The sequence below is a fragment of the Sylvia atricapilla genome, chromosome 30 (genome assembly GCF_009819655.1).
Source record: "Sylvia atricapilla isolate bSylAtr1 chromosome 30, bSylAtr1.pri, whole genome shotgun sequence".
Lineage (NCBI taxonomy): Eukaryota > Metazoa > Chordata > Aves > Passeriformes > Sylviidae > Sylvia > Sylvia atricapilla.
Window position 1 is genome coordinate 1,947,238 of NC_089169.1, and position 21,844 is coordinate 1,969,081.

A 21,844-nucleotide genomic window follows, 5' to 3' on the forward strand; every position below is an offset into this window, starting at 1 on the left:
CCAGTTTGGATAAGTGACACTCCAGTTTGGATAAGTGACACTCCAGTTTTGGGTGGGTGACCCTCCAATTTGGGACAGGTGACACTCCAATTTGCCACGTATTTATCCAATTTATCCAATTGGAAAACAACAATTTTTTTTTTGTTTTCCATGCCGGGAAACAAAAAGAACAATCAGGGATGAGTCAGGGATAACCGGAATCAAACCCCGCCGTGCCCTGGGGACACAGGAGCATCCTCAGACAGGAGCGGGCACTCCCCTGGCCCTCCCATTGTCGGATTTTAAATCCTCTCGTTGTCCCCATTGTCTGATTTTAAATCCTCTTGTTGTCCTCATTGTCCGATCGTTCTGGTCCCCTCCGACATGGTGACATCGAGGTGACAATTGCACAACTCGTGGGGTTCCCTTCACCAGCCAGAAAAGACCCGACCTCGGGTTTCCTCCTGGTTTTGTGCCCGGTTTTCTCCGGAAAAATCGCTGGAACGAGAGCTGAGGCCTGGAACGAATCGAAAACAATGGAAAATATTGCGGAAAACAAGTTATAAAATACAGACTTGTCTTGGGCAGTGTCCAGCCGGCCGGGGGCGTAGGAAAGAGAAATCAGAAAAAACAGGAATCGCATTCGGAAAAAACCAGAAATTGCATTCAGAAGACAGAAATCATATTATGAAAACAGAAATTGCATTCAGAAAAACCAGAAATCGCATCCAGAAAACAGAAATCGCATTCAGAAAAAAAAACAGAAATCACATCCAGAAACCAGAAATGTCATCCAGAAAACAGAAATCACATCCAGAAAAAACCAGAAATCACATCCAGAAAACAGAAATCCCATTCAGAAAAAAACCCCAGAAATCGCATTCAGAATAAACCAGAAATTGCATTCAGAAAAAACCAGAAATTGCATTCAGAAAAAACAAATTGCATTCAGAAAAAAACCCCAGAAATCGCATTCGGAAGACAGAAATCACCTTGAGAAACCAGAAATCACATCCAGAAAACCCCAGAAATCACACAAACCCCCGCAGGGCACAAACCCATCCCTGTCTCCACCTGGAGCACCCAGTTTCCTCCCACAGCCGAAGGGAAAAATGTACAAACTTTTCGGCCCCGTTGCAAAACTCGGCGAGTTTTTGACATCTCCTGGCCTTGCCCTGGACGCGAAGGCGTGACCACGGCGGGGTTTTTCCCCTCCCTGAGCCCTGCCGGGGGTGATGGAGGGGACAGGGACCAGGTTCCCAGAGCCTGGAGGGTGCGACCAGGAACTGGGGACAGAGGGACGATCTCCAGGTGCGGGAAGTGCCGACACCTGCGGCAGGTGTGGCACCGCCTCTGATGAAACAGGCACCTGGGACAGGGATAAAAGCTCTGCTCCAGGCTCACAGCGACACTTCTGTCCCCTGCAAACCCTCCTGGAGATCGGGGTGAGTGCGGCATGGATGGTCCTTGCAGGGAAAAGGGTGAGGGAGACGTTTGGGATGTGGCCTCGGCCCGTCGGAGGAGGGCTGGAGGTTGGGTTGGGTTAAAAACGGGAAGAATTAACGGGATTTTGGGGCTGTCTTCGGTGGAGGCATCACCAATTCTGTGCCCTCTGCCCTGAGCCTCCTCGCTGGCACCTGAAAAATGTCCCCAGGTGTGCTGGGACAAGCCAACCTGGGGCCAAAAATTCCCTAAATCCCCTCACCTCCTGCTCCACACCAAGGAGCTGAAGGTTCCCCCGGCAGGATGAAACTCCAGGTGCAGCTCCCGCTGATTTTTGGCTCCTTTTGCTTTGAGATTTGTCATTTTTGGCTCCTCTCACTTCGAGGTTTGTCCCCGCAGGTCCTTCCAGAGCTCAGCCATGTCCTCCAGCACCCACAGCCACGCCGGGAGCCACCAATTCCCTGGGAATTGCACCCTGGAGAAGGCCCTGGAGACCTTGGTGGACATTTTCCACCAGTACAGCATCCGCCAGGGCGAGATCGACCTGCTCAGCCCCGACGACTTCAGCACGCTGCTGAGAGAGCAGGCGCCGTCCTTCCTGGGGACCTGCGTGAGTTCTGGGGGAAAATCCCACGGGAATGGGGTTTGGGGGCATTGGGGAGTGAGTTCTGGGGGAAAATCCCACGGGAATGGGGTTTGGGGTCATTGGGGAGTGAGTTCTGGGGGAAAATCCCATGGGAATGGGGTTTGGGGGCATTGGGGAGTGACCTGTGTGAGTTTGGGTGGAAAATCCCATAAGAATGGGGTTTGGGGGCATTGGGGAGTGACCTGTGTGAGTTCTGGGGGAAAATCCCACGGGAATGGGGTTCAGGGGGGCTCTGGGGGTGTGGGGAGCACAAGAGGGGGGTTCCGGTCACCCCCTGCTCTTCCTCCCGCCGCAGGGATTTGGGACAGAATCCTGTCTCCTCCGGGGATTTTTGGGACAAAATCTTGTCTCCTCTGGGGATTTTTGGGACAAAACCCTGTCCCCGTGCTGTCCCCAATCCCAGGACAGGAACAGAGCCGGTTACCTGGAGAAACTCTTCCTGGAGACCGACCTGAACGGGGACAAGGAGCTGAGCTTTGAGGAGTTCACCATGGTGCTCAGCAAACTGGCCGACGACGCGCATCGCCTGAGCCACGGCTCCGAGCGCTGCGGGCCGGACCGGGACTGAGCCCGGCCGCACCGGGACCGACCGGGACTGAGCCCCTCCGGACCGGGACTGAGCCCCTCCGGACGGGGACTGAGCCCCTCCGGACCGGGACTGAGCCCCTCCGGACCGGGACCGGGACTGGGACCGGGACTGAGCCCGGGCGGACCAGGACCGGGACTGGGACTGGGACTGAGCCCCTCCGGACCGGGACTGGGACTGGGACCGGGACTGAGCCTGGGCGGACCGGGACTGAGTCCCTCTGGACTGGGACCGGGACCAGGACTGGGACCGGGACTGGGACTGGGACTGAGCCCCTCCAGACCGGGACTGAGCCCGACCCGACTGGGACTGAGCCCGGGTGGACTGGGACTGAGCCCCTCCGGACTGGGACTGAGCCCCTCTGGTCCGGGACCGGGACTGGGACCGGGACTGAGCCCCTCTGGACCGGGACTGAGCCCCTCTGGACTGGGACCGGGACCAGGACCGGGACCGGGACTGAGCCCCTCTGGACTGGGACCGGGACCAGGACCGGGACCGGGACTGGGACTGGGACTGAGCCCCTCCGGACCGGGACTGAGCCCCTCCGGACCGGGACTGAGCCCGACCCGACTGGGACTGAGCCCGGGTGGACTGGGACTGAGCCCGGGTGGACTGGGACTGAGCCCCTCCGGACCGGGACCGGGACTGGGACCGGGACTGAGCCCCTCCGGACCGGGACCGAGCCCAACCGGACCAGTACCGGGCCGACCCAGAAAAGCACGGGAAGCCTGGAGGGGAAAGCTTTGGGATCGGGGTCTGGCTGCTCTCTGCCTGCTGGGGACTAAAGCATCAATAAAACTTTACTCTTAAAGTAAATTAAAAAGCATTAATTTTAATACTTTCAATTAAGTAAATTAAAAGCACAATAAAAGCATCGCTTGAAATTCTCCCTCTTTGTCCCCTGTGTCCCCATTGTCCCCTGTGCCCCCCATTGTCCCCTGTGCCCCCACTGTCCCCTGTGCCCCACCTTTGTCCCCTGTGCCCCACATTGTCCCCTGTGCCCCCATTGTCCCCTGTGCCCCACATTGTCCCCTGTGCCCCCATTGTCCCCTGTGCCCTCCATTGTCTCCAGTGTCCCCATTGTCGCCTGTGCCCCCACTGTCCCCTGTGCCCCACCTTTGTCCCCTGTGCCCCACATTGTCCCCTGTGCCCCCATTGTCCCCTGTGCCCTCCACTGTCCCCTGTGCCCCACATTGTCCTCTGTGCCCCCACTGTCCCCTATGCCTCCATTGTCCCCTGTGCCCCCACTGTCCCCTGTGCCCCCATTGTCCCCTCATTGTCCCCTGTCCCCTCTGGGCTGATCAGAGTCACCCCGAGGAGGTTTCCTGAAATTGCACCAAAATTCTGCAATTCCGGGGCCGGTCCCGGATGTCCCGTTGTGAAATGTCCTCAATGTCCCCAATGTCCCCAATGTCTCCAATGTCCCAAATGTCCCAAATGTCTCCAATGTCCCAAATGTCCATGATATCACCAATGTCTCCAATGTCCCCAATGTCCCAATATCCCTGTGATGTCCCCAAGGTCCCCAATGTCCCCAATGTCCCCAGAATGCCCAGGTGTGAGATGGCTCTGATGTCCCCAATGTCCCCGATGTCCCCAATGTCTCCAATGTCCCCAGTGTCCTCAGATGTTCTGTGCACCAGAAATCCCTGGTTTGAAATGTCCCCAATGTCCCCAGTGTCCACTGGTGACGTCTCACATCACAGGGTTCTGAGGACATCGGGGACATTGGGGACATTTCATAATGGGGTCTTCTGGTGCACTGAACATCTGGGGCCATTGGGGACACTTCAGTGACATTTCAGGGACATTTTCGGGGACACTTCAGTGACATTTTCGGGACATTCTGGGGACAGTGCCACCCCCCCGGGGGCTGTGACACCTCGACCTTGCGGGAAAAGCCACAAAAAAAAAAAAAAAAAGTGGAACCTCCGCGGAGGCCTTGAGCAACTCCGGGGAGGGGCTGGATGGGGACAAAGGGACAACGGGGACATTTCCCAACTCGCCGGGACATAAAGGAGCCCGCGGTGACACCGGCCCCGCGCCCGCCGCGGGGGACATCGCCGAGGTGACAAGATGAGCAAGGCAAGTCCCGGGGGATGGTTGGGTATTTCCCTGGATTTTTGTTATTTCCCTGGATTTTTGTTACTTTCCTGAATATTTGTTATTTCCCATGATTTTTTTTTTTTTTTTCCCCTCGGTATTTGTTATTTCCCTGAATATTTGTAATTTCCCTGGGTGTTTGGTGTTTTCCTGAATATTTGGGTTTTTTTCCTCGGTATCTGTTATTTCCCTGGGTATTTGCCGTTTCCCTGAATATTTCCTATTTCCCCCAATATTTGTAATTTCCCGGGATATTTTTCATTTCCCCCAATATTTGTCATTTGCTCCAATATTTGTAATTTCCCGGGATATTTTTTATTCCCCCCAATATTTGTAATTTCCCGGGATATTTTTTATTCCCCCCAACATTTGTCATTTCCCCGGATATTTTTTATTCCCCCCAACATTTGTCATTTCCCCAGATATTTTTCATTTCCCCCAATATTTGTCATTTCCCCAGATATTTTTTATTCCCCCCAATATTTGTAATTCCCCGGGATATTTTATTTCCCCTGATTTTCGGTGTTTCTCCCGCAGTCCCAGCAGAGCCAGGAGCCGCTCTCGGAGCTGGAGAAGGCCATGGACATCATCATCGACGTCTTCCACCAGTACTCGCGGCGCGAGGGGGACAGGGACACCCTCACCAAGAAGGAGCTCAAGCTGCTCATTGACAAGCAGCTGGCTAATTACCTGAAGGTAATTAATTACGTGAGGGGAATCCAAGGCTGGCACGGGAAGGGGGCCGGGATGGATCCTGGCGCTTGGAATCAGCCCCAAAAGTTGGATTCAGCCCCAAAAGTTGGATTCAGCCCCAAAAGTTGGGTTCAGCCCCAAAAGTTGGGTTCAGCCCCAGGGTTTGGATTAATCCCCAAGGGTTTGGATTTAGCCCCAAAAGTTGGATTCACTCCCAAAATTTGGATTCACCTGCAGGGTTTGGATTCATCCCCAAAATTTGGGTTCACCCCCAGGGTTTGGATTCATCCCCAAAATTTGGGTTCGCCCCCAGGATTTAGGTTCGCCACCGGGGGTTTGGGTGAATTGGTTGGATTCAGCCCCCAAAGTTGGATTCACTCCCAGGGTTTGGATTAATCCCCAGGGGTTTGGATTCATCCCCAAAATTTGGGTTCGCCCCCAGGGGTTTGGGTGAATTGGTTGGATTCACCCCCAAAAGTTGGATTCATCCCCCCAAAAAAATGGATTCACCCCCCCAAAAAAATTGGATTCACTGCCAGGGGTTGGATTCGGCCCCAGGGTTCAGCCCCAAAATTTGGATTCAGCCCCAAAAATTTGGATTCAGTCCCAAAAGTTGGATTCACACCCAAGGTTTAGATTCAGGCCCAGGGTTTGGATTTACTCCCAAAATCCCATTTATTCCTCCACTCCCCAAATCCCATTTATTCCTTCCCTCCCCAAACCAAATTTATTCCTTCACTCTCCAAACCTCATCTATTCCTTCACTCCCCGTTTATTCCTTCACTCATAAATCCCATTTATTCCTTCATTCCCCAAATCCCTTTTAGTCCTTCCCTTTCCAAAATCCCATTTATTCCTTCATTCCCCAAAATCCCATTTAGTCTTTCCCTTTCCAAAAACCCATTTATTCCTTCACTCCCCATTTATTTCTTCCCTTTCCAAAATCCCATTTATTCCTTCACTCCCCAAATACCATTTATTCCTTCACTCCCCAAATCCCATTTATTCCTTCCCTCCCCATTTATTCCTTCCCTTCCCAAAATCCCATTTATTCCTTCACTCCCCAAAATCCCATTTATTCCTTCACTCCCCAAATCCCATTTATTCCATCACTCCCCATTTATTTCTTCCCTTTCCAAAATCCCGTTTATTCCTTCATCCCAAATCCCATTTATTCCTTCACTCCCCCAACCCCCCCGATGAAACAATCCCAATTTATCCCTCGGGAACTCACTTCCCTAAATCCAAATTAACCCTTTTCGTGCCGCGGGGAGGGGTTTATTTTTTTTTGGGGGGGATAATCCTGTCCTGACCCGTCTTCTCCTCGCGGCAGCACGTGAAGAACAAAGCCACCGTGGAGCAGATCATGAAGGACCTGGACGTCAACAAGGACGCCCAGCTGAGCTTCGGGGAGGTGATGCTCCTCGTCACCCGTGTCACCTGCGCCACCCACGAGCACCTGCACGAGGTGGAGGAGCACCAACACCACCACCAGCAGCACCACCACTGAGGCGTCAACCCCCTCAATCCCCTCCTCGCCCAAGGGTTTGTAAAAAGGAATTCCAGCCTGGATCCTCCCTTTCCGTGCCTTTCTTCATCCTCCTCTTCATCCCACGCGAGGTGGAATTTTTTTGGTGCCGAAAATAAAGGTTTGCCCCGAGCTGTCCCGAATTTCTCTCTCTGTGTGTGGTTTTTGCCTGGGATTTTCTCGTCCCTAAACTCGCCGAATCCATCTTTGGGGTGGGATCTGGGCTCGGAGGGTGGCCGGGAATTTGGGATTGGCTGCTCGGGGTTGCTCCGGGATTTGATGGATTTTTGGGTTTTTTTGCATTTCCAGCTGGAAAAAAAAACCCAAAAAAACAAAAAAAAAAAAAAAAAAAAAACACCACAAAAAAAACCCCCCACAAAAAAAACCCCAAAAAAAACCAAAAACAAAAAACCAAACAAAAAACCAAACCCCAAATAAAACAACGCAACGACAACAAACTCCAAAAAAATCCCCCACACAAACACACACACAAAAACTCCCCAAAAACCCAAAACCAAACCCAAAAATAAAAACAACAACACAACAACAAACTACAAAAAAACCCCCACAAAACACCCCCAAAATCCCAAAACCAAACCCCAAAATAAAACAACAAAACAACAACACAACAAACTCCCCCCCCCCCCCAAAAAACCCCCAGAAAAAACACACCCAAAAAACCCCCAAAACCCCCTCCAAAACCCAACCCAACCCACCAAAATCCCCCCAAAAATCCCCATTTTTTTTCTGGAAACTCTGCAGAGATCTCCTGGGCCTGAGCTGGGGGCGGTGGGCAGGAGCTGGGAGGAAGGACGGGCACCATTTTCTGCAAAAAACCCCTTTTTTAGGGTGTTTTAGGGCGGACACGTCCAGTTTTGGGGCAGCCGCCAAAACACCCCAAATCTGCCCCAAAAAAGGGCTCATTTGTTAAAAAAGAAGCAGATTTCCAAATTGCCTTTTTGGGGCGGGAAAAAACTCCGCTGGGTGATTTCCCAAGGGTGACCCCAAACCCTGAAATCGCCCAGCTCCGGGAAAGAACCTTCCAGAAGCTTCCCCAAAAGCAGCAGAGCTGAAGCAAGAGCCCACCCCCAGGTTAACACAAGAACCCCACGGGTTTGCTTCACCCCCGGCCTTGCTTCAGCTTCCTCCGGGGTCGGTTTGGAAACCCCAAAAAATGTCCAATTCCTCCTGCAGGAGCAGAGTGTCCTCGGCTCTGAACCCCAAATCCGGGCGGGAGCCCCGGCCCAAGGAGTTTTGGGGTCTCTGGAGCCTCACTCCACAGAATTTTGGGGTCCCTGGAGCTCCATCCAGAGCTTTGGGGTCTCTGGAGCCCCATCCCACAGGGTTTTGGGGTCTCTGGAGCCCCATCCCACAGAATTTTGGGGTCCCTGGAGACCCACCCTGCAGAGCTTTGGGGTCCCTGGAGCCTCACCCCACAGAATTTTGGGGTCCCTGTAACTCCACCCTGCAGGATTTTGGGGTCCCTTGGGCTCCATCCAGAATTTTGGGGTCTCTGGAGCCCCATCCCACAGAGCTTTGGGGTCTCTGGACCCCATCCTGCAGAGCTTTGGGGTCCCTGGAGCCCCACCCCACAGTGGTTTGGGGTCTCTGGAACTCCACCCTGCAGGGTTTTGGGGTCTCTGGAACTCCACCCCATAGAGCTTTGGGGTCCCTGGCTCCTCATCCAGAGCTTTGGGGTCTCTGGAGCCCCATCCCGCAGCGTTTTGGGGTCCCTGGAGCCCCACCCACAGTGTTTTCGGGGTCCCTGGACCTTCACCCCGCAGGGTTTTGGGGTCTCTGAATCCCCACCCCATAGATCTTTGGGGTCCCTGGACCTTCACCCCGCAGGGTTTTGGGGTCTCTGAATCCCCACCCCATAGATCTTTGGGGTCCCTGGACCTTCACCCCGCAGAGTTTTGGGGTCCCTGGAGCAGGAGAAGCCCCCACACCCCACGGGCAGTGGGGACACCTCGGTGTCACCCCCCGGCCCCGGGGTGTCCCCCCAGGACCCGCCAGCCCCGGGTGGGGAGGATTTGGGGGATTTTGGGAGGATTTGGGGATTTTGGGGGGCTCGGGGGGGTCCGGCCCCGCAGGGACCCCCCGGGATGGGGCGTTGCTGTCCCCGGGAATTTGTCACCCCGGGAGGGGACAGGGAATGACCCCCCCGTGACCCCCGAGTGGTCCCCAAATCCCCAAACGGGGATCCTTGAACCCCACCGCAGCTCCGCCCTCCTTTTTTTGTTTTTTGGGTTTTCCAGCCCCAAAAATCCCGGGATTTGGGCCCCGAGGACTCCGGGCTCCTGCTGCCACCTGCTGGGAGGTGACACCGCGGGGAGGTGACACTCGGGGAGGCCACCGGGGCCCGGCCGAGCTCCCCGAGGACGCGCTGAAATTAATGGGATTATTCGCATTTATGGGATCGAACCCTGCGGGAACTCCGTGTCACCCCAGGGTCACCCAAGGGTCACCCCAGGTCACCTCAGGTCACCTCAGGGTCACCCCAGGTCACCCCAGGGTCACCCCAGGTCACCTCAGGGTCACCCCAGGGCCACCCCAGGGTCACCCCAGGTCACCTCAGGTCACCTCAGGGTCACCCCAGGTCACCCTAGGGTCACCCCGGGGCCACCCCATGGCCACCCTGGGTCACCCTGTGTCACCCCAGGGCCACCCGGTGTCACCCCGTGTCACCCCATGGTCACCCCATGGTCATCTCGGGTCACCCCAGGGCCACCCCAGGGTCACCCCAGGTCACCCCAGGTCACCCTGTGTCACCCCAGGTCACCCAGGGCCACCCCATGGCCACCCTGTGTCACCCCACGGCCACCCCAGGTCACCCCAGGGTCACCCCACGGTCACCCGGGTGTCCCCCAATTGTCCCCTGGGTGTCAAACTACCCCAACGACGCAAAAAACTTTGATTTTAGAACGTTGAAAAAGTGATTTTTAATTTTTTTTTTTTTGGTGGGAAATGTGGTTTTTTTTTTAAATATTATTTTACACAGACCAGTTCGATTGGTGACAAGAGGACAAACCTCTTTCGCTGCCCAAAATCCCATCAAAATCCTTCGCTCCCCAAAATCCCATTTATTCCTTCACTTCCCAAAAATCCCATTTATTCCATCAGTCCCCATTTATTCCTTCACTTTTTATTTTTATTTTTATTTTTATTTTATATTTTATTTTATTTAATGTTATTTTCTATTTTTATGGGGTTTTTATTTTTTCTTTTTATTTTTACTTTTATTTATTTTTTTAATTAATTTTTATTTTTATTTTATTTTTATTTTTTATTTTTATTTTTATATTTTTATATTTTTTATTTTTATTTTCATTTTCATTTTTATTTTTATTTTTTATTTTCATTTTTATTTTTTAATTTTTATTTTTTATTTTTTTTATTTTTATTTTATTTTTTAATTTTAATTTTAATTTTAATTATTTTTATTTTTATTTTTATTTTTATTTTTATTTTTATTTTTATTTTATTTTTTATTTTATTTTTATTTTTACTTTCATTTTTAATTTTAATTTTAATTTTAATTTTTAATTTTTATTTTTATCTTTATTTTTTTTGCGATGCAGGGAGGTGCTGCCCTACATCCACCCGCCCAGATAAACATCCCCGGGGCTGAGGAGGGAGGATCCCGGGGAAAAGAACCGGACTGATGGGAAGGAATCCTCCTCCTCCTCCTCCTCCCACTCCCCGGGAGCTGCTCCCTCCGCTCCGGCCCCGGCGCACTCAGGTCAGCCCAAAATAAGACTTTTTTCCTGTTTTTTTGGGTTTTTTTCCCCACTTCTTTGGATTTGAGCAGCTCCCGGGCGGGAGGATGGATCCTGATCCACCCCGTGGCCCAGCGGTGCCGGGATGCCTACAGAGAAAGGCTTTAATTACGTTTGAATTTAATTTAATTGAATTTAAGGGATTTAATCCCCTTTTAATTTAACCGAGGAAAAGTGGAGAAAGGAGGTGAAAGGGCTCAGAGAAGCTCGGGGAAGGAAAATTCATTTTTTACCTCCCTGGTGGAAACAAACCGCGGGGATTTTGGGGATTTTGGGGATTTTTTGGCATTCTGGGATTTTGGGGATTTGGGGGATTTGGGGGTTTGGGGGATTTTTGGGATTTGGGGATTTTTGGGATTTTGGGGATTTCTGGGATTTTGGGATTTGGGGGATTTTTTGGATTTTAGGATTTGGGGGATTTCTGGGATTTCTGGGATTTTGGGATTTGGGGGATTTTTGGGATTTTTGAGATTTTGGGGATTTTTAGGGATTTTTGGGATTTGGGGGATTTTTGGAATTTTTTGAAATTTTTTGGGGATTTTGGGATTTTGAGATTTTGGGATTTTTGGGATTTTGGGATTTTGGGATTTGGGATTTGGGGGTTTGGGGGGATTTTTGGGATTTTTTGAAATTTTTTGGGATTTTGGGATTTTTTTGAATTTTGGGGGATTTTTTTGATTTTTGGGATTTGGGGATTTTTAGGGATTTTTGGGATTTCAAGGAGGATTTTAGGGATTTTTGGGATTTTGGGGGATTTTTAGGATTATTTTAGGGGCTCGGGGGTTTTTCCTGGCGGTGGCTGTGACCTCAGGCTCCTTCCAGGACCGAGCCATGTCCAGGCTCCTCAAAGCCATCACGGACATGATGCAGAACTCTCAGGGCAAAGGCAAGAAATCGGAATCCTTCAGCAGGAGCGAGTTCAAGAAGCTGATCCAGCAGGAATTCGCTCCCGTCAAGGTGACTCCGGGGGCTGCAGGGGACAAGAGGGGCCGGATTTGGGGCGGATTTTGGGGTGCAGCCGGATTTTGGGCAGGGGACTGGTCACTCTTTGGGGTGTTTTTTTTCTCGGGGTTTGTCCCCTCCCGGCCCCGCTGTGTCGCTTTTCCTGCAGAAAGGGAAAACGGGAATGGGGCGGATGGGATCTGGGCTCTGCCCCACCCCCGGCACCGGGCTGACAGGGTCCTGTCCCCTCAGATGTCCCCAAACCCCAAGGACAGATCTGTCCCCTGGTTCTCCCTCACCCGGGGAGGGGCTGAGGGGTCCTATCCCCAAACCCCAAGGACAGATCTGTCCCCTGGTCCTCCCTCACCCGGGGAGGGGCTGAGGGGTCCTGTCCCCTCGGATGTCCCCAAACCCCAAGGACAGACCTGTCCCCTTGGGCTGAGGGGTCCTTCCCCACCCGGGGAGGGGCTGAGAGGGTCCTGTCCCCTCGGATGTCCCCAAACCCCAAGGACAGATCTGTCCCCTGGTTCTCTCCCACCCGGGGAGGGGCTGAGAGGGTCCTGTCCCCTCCTGTCCCCAAACATCAAGGACAGACCCGTCCCATGGTTCTCCCTCACCTGGGGAGGGGCTGAGGGGTCCTGTCCCCTCAGATGTCCCCAAAGCCCAAGGACAGACCCGTCCCATGGTTCTCCCTCACCTGGGGAGGGGCTGAGGGATCCTGTCCCCTCAGATGTCCCCAAACCCCAAGGACAGACCTATCCCATGGTTCTCCCCGGGAGGGGCTGACAGGGTCCTGTCCCCTCCTGTCCCCAAACCCCAAGGACAGATTTGTCCCCTAGTTCTCTCCCACGTGGGGAGGGGCTGACAGGGGCTGACCTCTGACCCCTCAGAAGTCCCCAAAGCCCAAGGACAGAGCCACCTCCCCCTCGGACCCCGACGCGGAGCCCATCAACACCGAGAGGGCTCCGGCCGAGCGCTGCGTCTACTGAGACCCCCCTGGTGGCCCTGGGGACAGGTAAGGGACACCCTGGGGACACCCGCGGGTGGGGACAGAGCCGTGTGGGACCCTCGGGGGACAGGTAAGGGACACCCGTGGGTGGGGACAGAGCCGTGTGGGACCCGCGGGGACAGGTAAGGGACACCCGTGGGTGGGGACAGAGCCGTGTGGGACCCTCGGGGACAGGTAAGGGACACCCGTGGGTGGGGACAGAGCCGTGTGGGACCCTCGGGGACAGGTAAGGGACACCCGTGGGTGGGGACAGAGCCGTGTGGGACCCGCGGGGGACAGGTAAGGGACACCCGCGGGTGGGGACAGAGCCGTGTGGGACCCTCGGGGACAGGTAAGGGACACCCGTGGGTGGGGACAGAGCCGTGTGGGACCCGCGGGGACAGGTAAGGGACACCCGTGGGTGGGGACAGAGCCCTGTGGGACCCGCGGGGACAGGTAAGGGACACCCGTGGGTGGGGACAGAGCCGTGTGGGACCCGCGGGGACAGGTAAGGGACACCCGTGGGTGGGGACAGAGCTGTGTGGGACCCTCGGGGGACAGGTAAGGGACACCCGTGGGTGGGGACAGAGCCGTGTGGGACCCTCGGGGGACAGGTAAGGGACACCCGTGGGTGGGGACAGAGCCGTGTGGGACCCGCGGGGACAGGTAAGGGACACCCGTGGGTGGGGACAGAGCCGTGTGGCACCCGCGGGGACAGGTAAGGGACACCCTGGCGGGCAGGTAAGGGACACCCAGAGCCGTCCCCGGGGCTGGTGTCACCCCGAGGTGACAAGGTGAGGCCACCCGGGTGGGTGACATGGAGCGGGAGCTGAGCTCTGGGTTTGGGGGGGATGTTTAATCAGCCCTAATTAAAGCGGCCCGGTAATTGGGCACCCAGCAGCGCTGGAGGGAGGGGCTGGGCTCCCGCTGGGGTATTTTTGGGGTGACCCCGGCGTGGGTTTTCCCGCAGGATCCCGGGAATTCCGGAATTTCCCGGGGGAATCAGGACCCTGCCTCGATTGACCTCCGCCAGGCAAAAACCTCCCCGGGGCTTCAAAAACGCAGCTTTGAAAACTTGGGGCAGATTTTCTCTTTTATTCTCTTTTTTTCCCCTGCCTTTTCTCCTCTTTTTTATCTTTTTTTTCCCCCTCTTTTTTTCTCTTTTTTCTTTTTTTTTTTTCCTCTTCTCCCCGCTTTTTTCTCTTTTTCCTTTTTCTCTCTCTTTTTCTCTTTTTTAATCTTTTTTCCTCCTTTTTTCTCCTCTTTTTTCCTCTTCCCGCCTTTTTTTCTATTTTTTCTCTCTTTTCTCTTTTCCCCCCTCTTTTTTCTCTTTTTTCCCACCTCTTTTTTCCCTCTTCCCCCCCTTTTCCCCTCTTTTTCCCCCCCCTTTCCCCCCCTCTTTTTTCTTCGTTTTTTTCCCTCTTTTTTCCCCTCATAAAATAAATTCCCTGGTTTATGGGACTGGGATGAGCAGGATAATGACTTGACTCATCGTCCAGCAGCAAAAACAAACGCGGAGCGGCGATTCCTCCGGGGAAAATTTAAAGGTTCACTCTTGGGAGCTCATTCCGAGCAAAATCCCCTTTTTTCTGGTTTTTTTTGGGGTTTTTTTTTTTGGAGGGGTGGACACACCAAAAACGCTCCTCAGCTCAGGAGGAGGCGGGAGTTTTCACAGCGATGTTTCTGCACCGTAAATATCCCGAAGGAATTTTGTATTTTTTTTTTCCCCGGTTTGTTTTTTTTTTCCCCTTCTCACAATAAACGGTGATAAAACCACCAAAAAAAAACCCCAATAAAAAGTGTAAATTCTGGATTTTTCGGAGCTTCCCGAGGCAGGAGGGGGCTCAAGGCTGGGCTGAGGACACTCTGAGGGGTCTGGGGAGGCTTTGGGGGGCTTTGGGGGGCTTTGGGGGGCTTTGGGGGGTCCAGCAGGACACGCCGGGGGTGGGGAGAGAATTTGGGGTTTCTCCAGCATTGGGATCCCCCGGGAATCCCAGCGAATCCACCCCAGGGACGATCCCCAGGAAAGATCCCACAGAAACGATCCCACAATGAAAATCCAGAACATCCCGAGGATTCCGCTCCATCCTCCCGGTGCCACGGAAAACATGGGAGGGGAAATTTGGGATCAGAGACCTCAGAGCTCTTCCCTAACCTCTGGGAGGGCAGAAATGAGGATCCCGGGATTCTGGAGTAGAAATCCAGGGCAGGAATGAGGATCCCGGGATTCTGGAGAGGGGAAATCCAGGGCAGGAATGAGGATCCCGGGATTCTGGAGAGGGGAAATCCAGGGCAGGAATGAGGATCCCGGGATTCTGGAGAGGGGAAATCCAGAGCAGGAATGAGGATCCCGGGATTTTGGAGAGGGGAAATCCAGGGCAGGAATGAGGATCCTGGGATTCTGGAGAGGGGAAATCCAGAGCAGGAATGAGGATCCCGGGATTCTGGAGAGGGGAAATCCAGAGCAGGAATGAGGATCCCGGGATTCTGGAGAAGAAATCCAGGGCAGGAATGAGGATCCCGGGATTTTGGAGAGGGGAAATCCAGGGCAGGAATGAGGATCCCGGGATTCTGGAGAGGGGAAATCCAGGGCAGGAATGAGGATCCCGGGATTCTGGAGAAGAAATCCAGAGCAGGAATGAGGATCCCGGGATTCTGGAGAAGAAATCCAGGGCAGGAATGAGGATCCCGGGATGTTTGGGAGGGGAAATCGAAGATCCCGGGATAACCAGAGAGGAAAATCGAGGATCCCGAGGTGGTGGCAGCAGCTTTAAAGAAGAATCTCTCCCATTTTTTTTTTTTTTCCCGGGAAATGAGGCAGCTCCGTGTCATCCCTGAGCCCGGCTCCTCCCGCCCTCTTCCCTCCTCCCTGACTCACTGCCGATGGATATCGCTCCCGTTCTCGGTGCTTCCTCTGCTCGGGAAAATTAAGCCCGGCTTTAATTATAGCCCGGCTTTAATTAATTATAGCCCGGCTTTAATTATAGCCCCCTCTCCTGCTGTGGCAGAGATTGATCTCCGCTCGGGAGCTGCCAGAGGTAAAGCCGGGAATGAGCCGGGTGGAAAAAAAAAAAGGAGGAAAATGGGATTTTTTTTTTCTTCTCCCTGAGAGGTGCCACGGTCACGGGGACAAGGGGCCGAGGGCAGAATCCTCCTGGAATTCCTCCGGAGAGGGAAGAGCTGTCAGGGAGGAACGCCTGGGAGTGGTCGGAGGGGACAGGAGCAGCCGGAGCTGGAATTCAGCATCGTTCTCAGGACAAATCGGCGGATTTTGGCACCGAAAATCGGCTCCCGCTGCTTTTCTTAGGATAAACCCGCCTTTAGGGGCTGAGCCGGGCCCGCTGTGTCCTGTCGGCTCCCCGTGAGGCTGGAAATGACCTCTGGGGTCATCCAGGCTAACCTAAAACAGGTCCCAGCCGGGCCAAAGGGGACGTGGTGACAGCAGAACAACGTCCCGCGGTGTCCCCAGGGCTCCGACTTCCCAAATTCTGGGTGTCCCAATGGTCCATGGGGAGTTCCCAGCTCTCTGTCCCCCCGAAGTTCCTGAGGGAAAATCCCTCTCCATCTCCCCTGGAGCTCCTGGGATGGGCTCTGGGCTCTCCACGGGCTCAACATTCCCAAAATTCCCGGTCTGGATCCACAGGGGAGGGGCTCCAGCCCCTTTATCAACTTCCTCTGGACTCACCCCAACAATTCCAGGTCCCTTCTCTGTGGGGGACCCCAGGACTGGGCTCAGCATTCCCGGTGGGATCTCAGAGGGGGAGAATCCCTTCCCTCATCCCCTGCCCAGCACAGCGAGGGACCCACCCGAGCTCACCCCAGCTGCTCTTCAGCCGAGGGCCTCACTCACGGCAAAGGACCAGCGAGTGTCCCGAGTGTCACCAACCCTGGCCACATGTCCCCAGAACTGCTCCGGGATCTCCTGGAGCCTCCGGGAAAAGCACAAACCACATCCAAAGGGGAGCAGAGGAGCCTCCGCCCTCTCCTCTTGTGATGGCAGGGAAAAGAAAGGATTTTTCACGGACCCTCAGGGGCAAAGGAAAGGAGCCCCAAAATTCTCAGAGGAGTCACCGCAGCCAGGGTTTCCTCAGGATGAGTGGGGCTGAGCACGGCTGTGGCCCCCAGGAGCCCTCACGGAGCCTTTGGGTGAGACAGGGAATCATCCCGGCCCCAAAATCCCCTTCCCGGGCTCAGGAAATCATTCCAGCCCCAAAATCCCTTTTCCGGGCGGCCTCCTTGGCTCTGAAAAATATCCCCTCAAAAAAAAAAAAACATTTCCCGGGCCACTTCCAGTCCTCTGGAAATCATTCCAGCCCCAAAATCCCTTTCCCGGGCGGCCTCCCTGGCTCTGGAACACGAGGGTGAGGGATTTGAGGGGTTCAAGGGGTTTCAGGGGGTTAAGGGGTTTAAGGGATTTAAGGGGTTTAAGGGGTTTAGGGGTTAAGGGATTTAAGGGATTTAGGGGGTTAAGGGGTTTAAGGGGTTTAGGGGTTTAAGGGGTTTAGGGGTTTCAGGGGTTTAGGGGTTTAAGGTGTTTAAGGGGTTTAAGGGGTTTAGGGGTTAAGGGATTTTAGGGATTTAAGGTGTTTAAGGGATTTAAGGGGTTTAGGGGTTAAGGGATTTAAGGGGTTTAAGGGGTTTAAGGGTTTAGGGGTTTAAGGTGTTTAAGGTGTTTAAGGGATTTAAGGGGTTTAGGGGTTAAGGAATTTAAGGGGTTTAAGGGGTTTAGGGGTTAAGGGGTTTAAGGGGTTTCAGGGGTTCAGGGGTTTAGGGGTTCAGGGGTTTAGGGGTTTAAGGGATTTAAGGTGTTTAGGGTTTCAGGGGTTAGGGGTTTAGGGGTTTAAGGTGTTTAAGAGATTTAAGGGATTTAAGGGGTTTAGGGGGTTAAGGTGTTTAAGGGGTTTAGGGGTTTAGGAGTTTAGGGGTTTCAGAGGTTTAAGGGTTTAGGGGTTCAGGGGTTTAGGGGTTTCAGGACACACCGAGGCAGGAGGGATTTAGGGAATGTGACTCTTTATTGGGCACCCGGCGGGGCCGGGGCACAGCTCAGGACACCGGGACAGCCCCGGCCGGGCCCTTCCCGGGATTTGGGAGCTCCGGGCGGCTTTTGGGAGCCGCTCCCGGCCGGGACAAGGCTCGGACGGCGCTGTCACTTCATCTTCTGCTGCGGCATCTGCGGCACCTGCTGCTGCTGCTGCTGCTGCTGGCCCTGCATCTGCGGCTTGCCGTGACAACCCGAGCCCCCCGAGCTGTGACAGCCGCCACCTCCCGAGCTGTGACATCCCCCGGAGCTGCCCCCGGAGCTGTGACATCCCCCGGAGCTGCCCCTGGAGCTGTGACAGCCGCCACCTCCCGAGCTGTGACATCCGCCACCTCCCGAGCTGTGACATCCGCCACCCCCGGAGCTGTGACAGCCGCCGCTGCTCTGGCGCTGCTGCCGGTGGCACTGGTCCTTTTCCTGCCGGGAGCACATGGGGCTCTGCTGGGTCACCTGTGGGGACACGGGAGGTGGCAGCGGCTTTTCTGGGTGTTCTCCTATTCCCGGGCTCGGCCGGATCCCAAATTTGTCTCTGGATCCTTTTTCCCCTCTGGGGTTGTTGTCACACTTGGGGACATCCAGGCCATGCTCCAAAGAGGAGCCACCAGCACAGACCCGCCCTCCATGTCCTCATCTCTGTCCCCTCGGAGCTCCTGGGCTCCCTCCTGGTCGCCCCCAGAACAAATCCCGGCACAGTTCTGGGTGTGAGGGTCCCTCCTCATCCTCCTCCTGCTCCTGGTCACCCCCAGAACAAATCCCGGCCCAGTTCCAGTGTGGGAGTCCCTCCTCATCTTCCTCCTGCTCCCTCCTCATCCTCCCCCTGCTCCCTCCTGGGCCACCCCAGAACAAATCCTGGCCCAGTTCTGAGTTTGGGGGTCCCTCCTCATCTTCCTCCTGATCACCCCCAGAACAAATTCCAGCCCAGTCCAGTTCCAGGGGTCCCTCCTCATCCTCCTCCTGCTCCCTCTTCATCCTCTTCCTGTTCCCTCCTCATCTTCCTCCTGCTCCCTCCTCCTCCTCCTGCTCCCTCCTGGGCCACCCCAAACAAATCCCAGCCCAGCTCCAGGTTTGGGGGTCCCCTTGTCATCCTCCCCCTGCTCCCCATCACCCCCAGAACAAATCCCGGCCCAGTTCTGGGTGTGGGGGTCCCAATTCATCTTCCCCCTGCTCCCTCCTCATCCTCCTCTTCCTCCCCATCACCCCCAGAACAAATCCCAGACCAATTCTGAGTGTGGGGGTCCCTCCTCATCCTCCTCCTGATCACCCCCAGAACAAATTCCAGCCCAGTCCAGTTCCAGGGGTCCCTCCTCATCTTCCTCCTGCTCCTTCCTCATCCTCCTCCCACTCCCTCTTCATCCTCCTCCTGCTCCCTCCTCATCCTCCCCCTGCTCTCTCCTGGGCCACCCCAAACAAATCCCAGCCCAGCTCCAGGTTTGGGGGTCCCTCCTCATCTTCCTCCTGATCACCCCCAGAACAAATCCCAGACCAATTCTGGGTGTGGGGGTCCCTCCTCATCCTCCTCCTGATCACCCCCAGAACAAATCCCAGCCCTGGGGGTCCCCAATCCATGAACCCCCCCGATGGTTTTGGAGCCCCCCCCCCGGTGTTACCTGAGCTGCTGCTGAAGAGGTGAGGAAGGAGCGAGAGGCGATGAGGCTCTCGGGGCCAGGAGCACTTTTATACCCTCCCTGCACACCTCACCTGCCGAGGAAGCCCCTCCCTGTCCCACAGCTCTGCCCGTTCATTTCATTCACCCCTGCCTTTGGTGTTTTTTTTTATTTTTATTTTTATTTTTTTTTTTTACTCCCTCTCCATTCCTCGGGCTCCTGGGGTGACTCACGCGATCCACGCTGGGATTGCCTCTCCTTCTAGGTCGCCTTTCCTGTCCACGGAGATTTAATTGCGGGCTCTGCCGGGCCGGGGGAGTCGCGTGGGTGGCCCCAGGTCAGGTTTGGTGTTGGTCACACCCGGGGAGTGATTTGGGTTCAGAGGGGACGTGACGGCTCATCCCTAAATCCTCAACGTCCCTCCGCAATGTCCTGAGGTTCTCTAGACCTGCAGCTCCCCCCAAAAAAACCCGGGATGGGCCTGGAAGTACCAAAAGAGCTCTGGGAAAGGAGAAAAATCTCATTTAACAGGAATTCCCTCCGTGCTGGGCGCTGGGGAGGGGAATGTCCAGGGCTGTGTCCAGTTCTGGGCAGGGCACGAGGGGCTGGAGAGGGTCCAGAGGAGGGGATAGAGGTGGGGAAGGGGCTGGAGAATCCTGAGGGAGCTGGGGAAAGGGCTGAGAAACCCTGAGGGATTTGGGGAAGGGTCTGGAGAATCCTGAGGGATTTGGGGAAGGGGCTCAGCCTGGAGGAAAAGAGGCTCAGGGATAATTTTGGGCTCTGCACAACTCCCAGACAGGAGGCTCAGGATGGAATCAGGAATTTCCCCATGGAAAGGGGGGTCAGGCCTTGGCAGGGGCTGCCGGGGAAGGTTTGGGGTGCCCATCCCTGGAGGTGACCAAAGAATTCCGCCGGGAGGGACGACGAGCAGCTGGAATTCTTATTTTATTTTATTTTATTTTATTTTATTTTATTTTATTTTATTTTATTTTATTTTATTTTATTTTATTTTATTCTTTCCAGAAGGAATAAATCCAGCCCTGGGTATCGATCCAGGATTAGCCAAGTGCTTAATTCCCAAGTCTCAGCCTGGGAACAATTTTTTTGAATATGCTTTTTGTTTTATTCCAGGTGAGCGGCTCCGGGGCTGCTGGAGGAGGAGGAGGAGGAGGAGGAGGAGGAAGGACTCCACGGGCACCCACACGGTGGTCCCACACTTTGGGGAACCTGCAGACCCCCGGGACTTTCCCCAGAGCCGCAGGAACACCCAATTTCCATTTCCCCTGATCCCCAATTAGCTCCTAATTACCCAGCAAATCCCGGCGCTGTTCCTGGCCTCGCACAGCCCCACACGGAGAGCTCTTGGGAGGCAATAATTCGGGATACTCCCTGCTCCTCCCTTCTGCTGCGTGGGCAGGGGAATTCTTCACCACCGCGGAGCTGCTTTGGCCCTTTCCCGTCGCTGCTCGGGGAAAGACATTTCAGTCATGGAACAGGAATTCGGATTGAGGCCAAAACACGGATTTTTATTTTTTTTTCCCCCACCTGGGAACTGCTGCGGGGTTTTTTGGTCACGGTGAAAAGGTTTGGAAAACGCTGGGGTGGGAAATATTTCCCTCCTTGCCTTTTGTCGTCGTGTGGAGGTTGTTTGGGGAGCAGAGGGAGATGGAGGCCGAGTGGTTCCCACCACCCAAAACCAATCCACGGAGGGGTTTTTGGGAAAGGTGGGAGCGCAGGGACAGGTGAAGGAACCAGGTGAGCAACCTGAGGCTTCTTTTGTGCCTCTAAACTTCTGCCCCGGCCTGGGACAGGACAAACCGTGCCTGGTTTTATTAATGCTCTTAATTGGGGTTTTGTTCTGAAACGCGGTCAATGACCTCTGGGAGAAAAAAAAAAAAAAAGAAAAAGACTTGGAGGAATTTTTGGCTCTTGACATCTCCTCGAGTTTTAATTACTCTGAGTTTGTTAACAACGGGAACCTCTACCTTTGGCCACCTGGATGTGGCCTGAAAACGGGTTTTGGGGTGGGGCAAAACCCCAGGGCTGGCACAAGGATATTTCCCGAGCTGTCCCTGCTCCCAAAAACAGGGAGTGAGCCGCTGCCTGCGCCCCTTTCAGCAACGCCAGAAATTTCTGATCCTCCTGACGCACTCGAGAACAATCTTATCACGGGAAGGATCCATTTCATGAATGGCAATACCGGGGCAATAAATTACCCAATTCGGTTTTAATTACAAGCTTGAGAAGAAAATTCAGCAGCTGGTTGTGTAAGGAAGGAGCAACGCCCCTGGCACGGCTCAGAGCTTTGGCAGGGCAGGGCTGGGCACGGCGTTTCTAGAAAGGTTTGGCCGGGAGTTTGTCACCGTCAGCACGTGGAGGAGCCTCGCCCAAAGGGGGTGGCGTTTTTGGGGTCAAATGGTGAAAAAACTAAACTAAAAAAAAAACCCCAAAAACAAACAAAAAAATCCCCCCAATCAAAACAAACCAAAAAACAACAACAACAAAAAACCCCAAA

At 54.2% G+C, this 21,844-nt stretch overlaps 3 protein-coding genes across 3 annotated transcripts; 2 read left to right on the forward strand and 1 right to left on the reverse strand.

Annotated features, from left to right (window-relative positions):
- The first annotated feature begins 1,210 nt into the window (after positions 1 to 1,210).
- On the forward strand, positions 1,211 to 2,641 carry LOC136372918 (protein S100-A7-like). The gene is made up of 3 exons (XM_066337775.1): positions 1,211 to 1,424; positions 1,822 to 2,032; positions 2,472 to 2,641. The coding sequence occupies exons 1-3, from the start codon at positions 1,336 to 1,338 to the stop codon at positions 2,634 to 2,636; spliced, it is 465 nt and encodes a 154-aa protein (XP_066193872.1). The 5' UTR covers positions 1,211 to 1,335; the 3' UTR covers positions 2,637 to 2,641.
- A 2,024-nt stretch (positions 2,642 to 4,665) lies between these two features.
- LOC136373025 (protein MRP-126-like) lies at positions 4,666 to 7,121 on the forward strand. Its single transcript, XM_066337956.1, has 3 exons — positions 4,666 to 4,739; positions 5,295 to 5,453; positions 6,784 to 7,121. Exons 1-3 carry the CDS (start codon positions 4,731 to 4,733, stop codon positions 6,958 to 6,960), a joined length of 345 nt encoding a protein of 114 aa, XP_066194053.1. The 5' UTR covers positions 4,666 to 4,730; the 3' UTR covers positions 6,961 to 7,121.
- A 10,712-nt stretch (positions 7,122 to 17,833) lies between these two features.
- On the reverse strand, positions 17,834 to 18,157 carry LOC136373029 (keratin-associated protein 5-4-like). The gene has a single exon (XM_066337961.1). The coding sequence runs from the start codon at positions 18,155 to 18,157 to the stop codon at positions 17,834 to 17,836; it is 324 nt and encodes a 107-aa protein (XP_066194058.1).
- Positions 18,158 to 21,844: the final 3,687 nt, after the last annotated feature.

Excerpts from the sequence above, each read along its gene's own strand:
- LOC136372918 (XM_066337775.1), top strand. The coding sequence starts at position 1,336 with ATGAAACAGGCACCTGGGACAGGGATAAAAGCTCTGCTCCAGGCTCAC. Across the intron at positions 1,425-1,821 it reads AAACCCTCCTGGAGATCGGG|GTCCTTCCAGAGCTCAGCCA; the intron begins GTGAGTGCGGCA and ends TTGTCCCCGCAG. Across the intron at positions 2,033-2,471 it reads CGTCCTTCCTGGGGACCTGC|GACAGGAACAGAGCCGGTTA; the intron begins GTGAGTTCTGGG and ends CCCCAATCCCAG.
- LOC136373025 (XM_066337956.1), top strand. Across the intron at positions 5,454-6,783 it reads AGCTGGCTAATTACCTGAAG|CACGTGAAGAACAAAGCCAC; the intron begins GTAATTAATTAC and ends TCCTCGCGGCAG.
- LOC136373029 (XM_066337961.1), bottom strand. The coding sequence starts at position 18,157 with ATGTGCTCCCGGCAGGAAAAGGACCAGTGCCACCGGCAGCAGCGCCAG.